General features: G+C 37.4%; 1 protein-coding gene across 4 annotated transcripts in view; it reads left to right on the top strand.

Annotated features, from left to right (window-relative positions):
- Positions 1-8188, top strand: part of camsap2b (calmodulin regulated spectrin-associated protein family, member 2b) — a 49344-nt gene extending 41156 nt beyond the window's left edge. For 2 of the 4 annotated variants that reach the window (XM_088345570.1, XM_088345575.1), the window contains 5 exons: positions 44-143; positions 964-1014; positions 3176-3291; positions 3363-3481; positions 5552-8188. In XM_088345570.1, the coding sequence (XP_088201696.1) occupies positions 44-143; positions 964-1014; positions 3176-3291; positions 3363-3481; positions 5552-5851 (686 nt within the window). In that variant the 3' untranslated portion in view covers positions 5852-8188. The remainder of the gene's footprint in view (positions 1-43; positions 144-963; positions 1015-3175; positions 3292-3362; positions 3482-5551) is intronic. The other 2 variants (XM_088345582.1, XM_088345591.1) reach the window with 1 other exon arrangement.
- The last annotated feature ends 1420 nt before the right edge of the window (positions 8189-9608 follow it).

Raw genomic sequence — 9608 nt, forward strand, 5'->3', positions numbered from 1 at the left:
AAACAATGTAAAAATATAATAAAAGACCGCCTATCTGATGCAGGAGTGCGTCCTCGAGGATATTCGGTCTCAAGCGTTTCTCTGGCCTCGCTAAATCTGAATGATAATGAAAGCAACCATCAAGATAACAGGAAGAACTACAGGTACAATTTTCATGTGAATCTTGGAAATATTACCAACAAGTCAAATTTGTTTTTAACACAACCAAAAAAGTAAATCCAAAGAAATTTGTCAGTGGGAGTGAACATAAATAACAGGGAAACAGTGATGTCCCTGATATTGAATGAGTTTTGTCTATAATGGTAAACAATAAAATTGTTAGTCAAAGCCTTGGTGAAGGGAACCATTTTTATTATTTTTTTTGGATTGATAAATTATTTGTTTTATATATATATATATATTTTTTTTTTTTTTTTAAACATTTTGTACTCGTTACATTTTTATAGAAATATAAAATATAAATAAGTATAGAATTATAAAATATGAATAATACTAATGTTTGCTTGTACAAGTAATACAATAAGATAGAGTAATAATCTTGATAATTTAATGGAAAAAAATAGTAAAATACATGACTTCGTATGAAAGTACTTGCAATTAAATATATATTTCATAAACGTAAATACAGTATATGAAAAATATAGAACTAATATATAAAAATTGAAATGCCATGAAATGACACATGTAATGTGTAAAATTTAAAAGTATAATATAAATATTCTGTATATAAAAATTCAAGTTATCAAAAATATAATGGAGTATATATATATATATATATATATATATATATATATTCTTGTATGTGTGTACACCTTTTCACCCCCCCAACACTTGACGTCTTTAAGGACAGTGAATTGAAAGAAAACAATAGTTGTCGGTGTGTTTAGCTTCTTTATTATCTGTTGTTTTACACTTTTTTGTCTTGTCTATGTCTCCTTTCTCTCTGTGGCATGCTTCCCTCAGAGGCAATAAAGTTCCTTTGTTCCTTAAATCCCCAAAACAAAGAAAGGGAAGGTCAGTAGTCTTATGTCTCTGTGTGTAGTTTATTTATTCTTTTGCTTGGTTTCCCCCTGTGCGGTCTACGTTTGCTTCAGTAAAATCCATGTCAACAGGTCTAAGTTGTGGTGTCATGGTAGATTTGTTCAAAGTAAAGTGGAATAATTCTGAGATTTGCAGAGTTTGTGGTATATGTTATATGCATTATTTCAAGTAAAAATATGAATTTATTGGCGGATTAATGGACTACAGTGCCATTAAAATATATTTGCCCACTTCCTAATTTCTATGTTTTTTTTGCATATTTATCACTCACAAAGGTTTCGGATCATCAAACAAATTTTAATATCACGCAGAGACAACCCAAGGAAATACAAAATGCAGTTTTGAAATGTTGATATAATTCAGCAAGACACCAAAAAATCAAATCATAATTAGCCCTATGTGAAAAGGTAATTGCCCTCTGAGCCGAATAGCGGGTTGGGCCACCTCTGGCAGCAACGGAAACATTTACTATAACTGGTAATGAGTCTTTCGCAACTCTGTGGAGCAATTTTGCCCCACTCTTCTTTACAAAATTGTTTCAAATCTGCAATATTGGATGGTTTTCTAGCATGAACTGCCCGTCTAAGGTCACACCACTGCATCTCAATTGGATTTATCCGGACTTTGACTTGGCCACTCCAGAATTTTCATCTTGGGTTTTTTTTTAGCCATTCAGAGGTGGACTTGCTAACGTGTTTCGGATCTTTTTCTTGCTGTATGATCCAAGAGCGCTTGAGTTTGAGAATGAAGTGATGGTCGGGCGATCTACTTCAAGTTCTCCTGGTTAAAACCAGAATTCATTATTCCGTCAACCACAGCAAGCTGTCTCTGTCCTCAGACAGCAAAGCAGCCACAGACCATCACACTGCCATCACCATGCTTTCCTGTAGGCATCATCTTTTTTTGTCAAATGCTGTGCTGTTTTTGTACCACATGTGATGGGCTGCACACTTTCCAAAAAGTTCAATTTATTGATTCATCGGTTCATAGAATGTTTCTCCAAAGGTCTTGAGGATAATCAAAAAGCTTTTGGCAAATGTGAAACAACCTTTTGTGTTCTTTTGTGACATTGGTAGTTTTCGCCTTGGAACTCTCCAATGGATGCCATTTTGGCTAGTGTCTTTCTTATAGTGGAGTCATGAACATTGACTTTAACTGAAGCCAGAAAGGCCTGCAGTTCCTTGGATGTTTTTTGGGGTTATTTTGTAACCTTCCTTATGTGCTGTCGTCACACTCTTGAAGTAATCCTTAGTTGGTGCTGTGAAGCTATGCCACTTTTCTCAAATTCCTCCATTTTGAGATAAGGGCTCTGACAGTGGTTCGCTGGAGTAACACAGCCTAGGAAATATTTTTGTGACCTTTTCCGTGCTGTTAATTCACTTTTTTCTGATGTCTTTCATTCTGGAATTTATTTGAATCGTCGCTTGTCAATTGTGCTCTTGAGATTTTGTAGCCTGCTTCGCTTGACACACGGATTCAATTTAGGGAATTTCTTGTTTCAACACAGGTGTTGGCAAAACTAGGGTTAGTCACAGTTACTGAGATTTAACATGCCCTAATAAATGGAATCAACATTTTCAAAACTGTATTTCATTGGGTTGTCTATGTCTCATCTCATCTCATTATCTGCACCACTTATCCTCAGTAGGGTCGCGGGGGTGCTGGAGCCATCCCAGCAATCATCAAGCAGTGGGCAGGGGACACCCTGAACTGGTTGCCAGCCAATCGCAGGGCACACAGGGACAGACAACTTGCTCGCTCATTTATACCTAGGGACAATTTTGACCAGCCAATCCACCTGAAATGCATGTCTTTGGAATGTGGGAGGAAACCCACGCAAGCACGGGGAGAACATACAAACTCCGTACAGGAAGTCCGGTAGCTGGATTTGAACCCACACAGGAGGTTCCCAAGACCTTAGAACTGTGCCGCACACGCGCTAAACACTACTCAAAATTGGTTTAATGACCTGAAACATTTGTGAGTGATAAATATGCAAAAAAAAAAAAAGAAACACAGAAATCAGGAAGAGGGAAAATACTTTTTCACGGCACTGCAACTATCAGGTTATTGGTTTGATAACTTTCAGCCCAATAATTATCATGCATCCTTAATGACAAGGTCTATTTTTCAGGCCCGACTCTGCAGGGGGCTTCTCCTCTTGCCCCTCCACCGGCAGTCGCAACGGAGAGAAGGATTGGGAGAACGATTCCACCACTTCCTCCACTCCCTCTAATACGGAGTACACGGGTACGAGCTAGCTAACTTTTTCCGCTAACGTTCAGAGAGGTTTAATTGCTTTGTGGTTTTCCTTCGATCAGGTCCTAAACTCTACAAGGAGCCCAGCGCAAAGTCCAACAAGCACATCATCCAGAACGCCCTGGCACACTGCTGCTTGGCTGGCAAGGTCAACGAGGGACAGAAAAATAAGATTATCGATGTACGTTTTGCTGGCAAAATGCTAACTGCTTAATAACTTTGTGCTCTTCACAAAATGCTTCTGCGCAGCAAAAAGGTACCCGATTAAAATAATAAAAGTAACATATAAGGGAAAAAAGCCAATCCCAGCTCTGGTTCATAAAACAAATAGAATTACACATACGGTTACACATACAGCTCATGCAAATGATTTCAATATTAAAAGTAAAAATCTGACGACCGACAAAAAATGCGTTACACATTCCAACATCTTGGAAAAAAATCAAATCCCAGTTGGCCATAGAATAACTATGCATCCATCCATTATCTCTGCACCGCTTCTCCTCAGTAGGGACGCGGGGGTGCTGGAGCCCGTCCCAGCCATCTTCGGGCAGTGGGCAGGGGACACCCTGAACCGGTTGCCAGACAGTCGCAGGGCACACGGGGACAGACAACTCACTCACTCATTCACACCTAAGGACAATTTGGACCCACCAATTAACGGATCCGGAACACGTTAGCAAGTCCACCTCTGAATGGCTAAAAAAAAAAAAAAACAAGATGAAAATTCTGGAGTGGCCAAGTCAATGTCCGGATAAATCCAATTGAGATGCAGTGGTGTGACCTTAGACGGGCAGTTCATGCTAGAAAACCATCCAATGTTGCAGGAGAACAATCAAACTCCACACAGGAAGCTTTAATCTCATAACCTCAGAACTGTTCCGCACACGCGCTAACCACTGCGCTGCCGTGCTGCCCTTAGAATAACTAATAGAATAAAAATGACACTTTTTTTGTTGTTGTTTTTCTTTGTTCTATGCACATGTGTTGTGGTTTGTTTGAGTCAGTTTGGGGTTTTCTGTGACTTTTTTGTTTTAAATGGATTCATTTTTAGGGGGGTGGGAGTTTAGTTATTTAATTGGTCTGGGCTACTGTTTAGTTGGGTTTTTGAGGCTTTGTTTTTCTGTTCTTTTTTTGTTTGGGGTTTTGCACTTGGTTTTTATGGGTTTTTTGTTTTGTCTGATTTGGGTTGGTTTGGGTATTTATTTAGTTTAGATTTTTGTTTGGTTAAGTCTTTGTGCATTTGTATTTTTATTTTTGGAGGGGTGGCATGTGGTTTAGTTTGTACTTTAATATCTTGTGTTTTTTGTTTTGAGGATTTTTTTCTTGGATTTGGTTTGGTTTTTTGTTTGTTTCTTTTTGTGGGGAGTCGTTTTCGTTTGGTTTTCTTTTTTTTTTGTTCTGTTTTCGGGGGTTTGGGGAAGTGGTTTTTTGGTTCAGTTTTGGGTATCTGTTATGTTCCATTTATTTGTGGATTTTATTTTTTATATTGCAGGTTTGGATTTGTTCTGTTTTGTTTTTGGTTTGTTTTGGATTTGTTTGGATATGGGGGGGCTGTTTTCGCTTTTGTTTTTTTTTTTGGTTTGTTTTTGTTGGTTTTTGGTTTGGATTTTAGTTTATTTTATTTGGGGTTTTTTAAAGGTTGGCTTTTGTTTAATTTAATTGAGTTTGGGTATTTGTTTGGTAAGTTTATTGTTAGATTTATGCTTCCATATTTTGGTTTTTTGGTTTCGGTTTGTTATTTCGTTTGCCTTTGTTTTGTTTTGTTTGAATTTGTTTGTTGGGGAAGTTGTTTTGTCTGTGTTATTTTGAGTTCTTTATTTAGTTATTTTGATGGGGAGGGTTGTTTTCTATTTTCTGTTTGTCATTATCTCCTGTTTTTTGGGGGACGTATATATTATGGGGATATTTTTTGGTTTGAAGTTTTCTGAGATTTTTTTATCCATGTTTTGTTTATTTTTTGATTTGGTGTTGGTTTCCTTTGTTTTTTGTTTGTGTTGTTTTAGGTTCAGGTTTTATTTTGCGTTTGTTTCGTTTTACCATAAAAGACAATTGAGATAAATAAGTATAGTGTTGAAATATTTTTTTACATTTTTTGCAATTTTTTTATTCAATTATGTGCTCACTTTTTCTTTCCAATTCACATTTTGACCAATTTAAATCATTCATATTTTAACAATGTTTTTTTTCCAACCGTATCAATTCATCGTTCCTCAGCATTCACAAAAAGGCTCTTTCCCCCCTTTCACAGGAAATTGATAAATCTGACGCCAACAATTTCCTGGTTCTGTTTCGCGACGCCGGCTGCCAGTTCCGTTCGGTGTACGCATATTGCCCCGAGACGGAGGAGATCACGCGGTTGGCCGGCATCGGGCCCAAAAGCATAAGCGGCAAGATGATCGAGCACCTCTACAAGTACAACTCAGACCGCAAACAGTTTAGCCAAATTCCTGCAAAAACCATGTCGGCCAGCGTGGACGCCATCACCATCGCCGGACACCTCTGGCAGAACAGGAAGCAGGGCACACCCAAAAAGACGCACTTGAAGTAGACGTCTACTCAATTACAGCAGAGCCCAGGGATACGGCATCAATCAGTTTTGAGGTGGGGATCACAAAGTGGTATCGACGTACAGTGGGGGATGGAACTCTATGCTATGAATCCCCGGTATGAATAGAAACGAGGAGAAATAAGGTGGATTTAAATTAAGCTGATTTTAAAACGTCCACTTGCAAGGATTGTAATAACCGTAAAATAATTCCTTGCTTTAATTGTCTCCTTGTTTTTAATTAGACCCTGGATATCCCTTCGTGTGCCTTCTTCATATTTCCCAATAATCCCAATCTTTGTATTCATGGTTATGTTTTTGCTTTTCCCTTTAACATCACAATGAACAAAGGGACCCATACCGAATAAATACAGCACAAGAAACACAGTATTGTATTACCGACTTGCAAAGTCTTTATGAAGCACACAAGACACTGAACAGAGAGGGAGGAGAACATTTGTTTTCATGGTTATCATGTTTTTGCTTCTCTCTTTGGAACCTCTGCCAGCATAGGGACCCATGACAAAGTGCTACAGTACAAAAAATACAGTATCGCCAATTAGCAGTCTTTACAAAGCACAGGAGATTATGAACTGAATCTAGTGAAAGGCATCGTTGCAGGTAGTTCAACCATTAGCAAATCGGCATTTTCAGGACACCATGATGCAGACCAATACCAAACCAACATCTTATATGCCGTGGACCTATAACAAATTGGCATCTTAGAGACGTCGCTTGACTTATGCGTAAGAAAAGCAAAGTTTGGTACATTTTTGGGAACGCAAAATATATTTTATTTGTCTAATAGTGGTAAAAATGCCATTAAGAGGGGCAAAAAAGTGTTATTTTACACAATAAAGTGAAAAAGTCAAAAGGCGGGGTCGCCGTATCCCGGGGGTCTGCTGTTTGCTCAAGGTCAAGGTCCATGTGCTCACGCTTTGCGTCTTCACTAATACTTTACTCATGCGTGTTGTATTTTTAACTGTAAGAGTGGATAAGGCTAGTTCCAGTCATTTTACTTTCACGCTCAGACCAAAAATAACGCTTTGATGCAACCTTGGGAGTTATTGAGCTTTAGTCACTTAAGCCATAACTATGTCCATGTTTGCTGCTATTTTGTGGCCTCTATATGCAATTGCAACCCTTTTTTGCACATTATCTACACGACTACGAAATTTATGGAACATTTTTTATTAGGTCCATGTCCAATCAATCAGCTGCAGAATATAATTGGTTGCTTATAATAATTGGCCAATTATGACCCCTCAGCCAAATGACCATTTCACTTAAAATGACAGAAAAGGAAAAAAAACAGTTGGCAAAGTGGGTGCACTTTTTTAGTATTTTAGCATTAGCAACTAGCAAGTAACTTTGTGATTTCCTGTTCTTTAAGCCTTTATATATGTGTGTGTGTGTGTGTGTATGTATATATATATATATATATATATATATATATATGTATATATATATATGTTTGTATATGGTTGGTTGGTTGGGGCACCATTTTCTGTCGAGTGTCTTGGGCAAGTATATATTTTATATACAATATGTATGATTTATATAATATTTATATTATATATAATGTATATGAGATATATGAAAATATTTTCATATTCATATTGAAGATTTCTTTTTTTAACGAATCTTAATAGTTTGGACAAAGCGCTTATGAGTACGTGGACCTGATTCTCGATATCAATGATATGATACTCCACATTCAAAATATTTCCATCTGATTCAGAATGTGGAATACAAACGTAACATAAAGTGAAATGAATGTCCCGCCTCTTGAAGGGCCAGCGCGTTTGAGGTCCGTTGGTCTTGTGCGGCCTTAGGCCTGTTTTCCTCTGACTTTCAAGTGCCATATGAAATTAACACATTTTTATTTTATTTATTTCTGTTGTAACATGTTTAACCATTTTTAATGCAGTTGTATCCATTATGTTATAAAAATCTTGACTTAATTTGTATATAAATGCCAAATTGGGAACACGCAATTACAGTGTTGTCCTAAATCTTGACTCTCCGCATTTGTAAATATAATTTGGAGACAACATATTGCATTATTAATTGTCTTAAAGCTATTCTTATCCTTGACACTGTACAGATATATTTTGGCATACGGGAAGGTATTTTTTGTAACATTTACAGTGAAATGAAAGACGTTTTGAACGTGTGTCATAAGGTGTGTGATGATTTGAGACTGAAATAACAGTGACATATCAATTTGTTTTCCAGCTGATAATTTTCCATTTGACCTCAAAAGATCCTGTATGTTTGTTGTGTTTTTTTCTCCTTTAGTCTTTGAGCTTTATTAAAATGCAGCAACTTTCAGATTTATAGTGCCTCATTTGCTCTTTTCTTTCTCATGTTCACAATATGTTGCCTTTGGTGCACTTATTAGTCATGTTTTATCTCTGGTTCTAAATTTTTTTAACTAATTAATCCACTATGTTATTATATTAGCGATATCGTAAATAAAAATTGACATTTTATTCATTATAATATACATATTTATCAAATATATACATCCATCCATTATTTGCACCGCTTATAGGGTCGCAGGGGTGCTAGAGCCCATCCCCAGTTCTCTTTGGGCAATGGGCAGGGGACACCGTGAACTGGTTGCCAGTCAGTTCCTGGGCACACAGAAACAGGCAACTCACTCGCTCATTCACACCTCGGGACAATTTGAACCGGCCAATTAACCTGACACACATGCTTGTGGGAAGTGGGAGGAAACTGGTGTGCCCGGAGGAAACCCATGCCGGCACGAGGAGAACAACTCCGCACAGGAAGGTTGGTAGCTGGATTTGAACCCATGACCTCAGAACTGTGCCGTGGACACGCTACCCACTCATCTGCTGTGTCTTATTTGTCAAATAATTATTCTAGAAAAATATTTAATTCCTAAAAAATGATTATAGGTATGCAATTGATTTTGTATACTATTCAATTGCCCTAAAATGAATTCACTAATTAATGTTTAATCAATGTGTTTATTCCAGCGAGATTGAGCATTAAATTCATATTTTATTTATTATAATATTTTAGATTTTACAAGAAATATAATTGTAATGTCTGTTACTTTTGTTGCTGTTGTTTGTGTCAACACATGGTCCATTTAAGAAAGGACCTGTGGCGAAAAAAGGGGGAGACGACATATGCGGAAGGTTTGTGCCTTGAATTAGTGAGCTTAGAAGTCAGTCTGGTGTCCATGTAAATGGTCTTTGTTAGACCAACAGTAGCTCTTGTGTGAAATTAAATTGGGCCATTGAGGGCCATTACATTATCTAAACATAATCTCTAAAATATTATGTTGATATGTTAATTATATGTAATACTTATTACCATTTGTAATCTTATTGTTGTCCACACACGTTTTTTATAATTTTCTAAAATTATGTTTTTGCGGCAGCACGGAGAATGACTCGCCGATGACGTAAGTGTTCAACGTTTCATTGTTACCATGACAACCGTATTCTTTATTTTCTCAATTATAATAATAATAATTTCCTTGTATTGTCATTCTGTGTAACAATGTACACAGAACGAAATGTCGATTGCACTTGACCCGTTGTAGCGAGCCGATGCAGCCGCAGCCAACAGAGGGCGCCGCCGACCACTTTTTAAGTCTTAGGAATGACTCGGCCGGGGCGCGAACCACCGACCTCCCAGTCTCAAAGCGGGCGCCTTACCATCTAGGCTACTGAGCTGGTATTATGATTAACAATCTTATTATCTGCATTCACGTTGTTTT

The sequence above is a fragment of the Urocampus carinirostris genome, chromosome 1 (genome assembly GCF_059441175.1).
Source record: "Urocampus carinirostris isolate Australia breed hairy pipefish chromosome 1, RoL_Ucar_1.0, whole genome shotgun sequence".
Lineage (NCBI taxonomy): Eukaryota > Metazoa > Chordata > Actinopteri > Syngnathiformes > Syngnathidae > Urocampus > Urocampus carinirostris.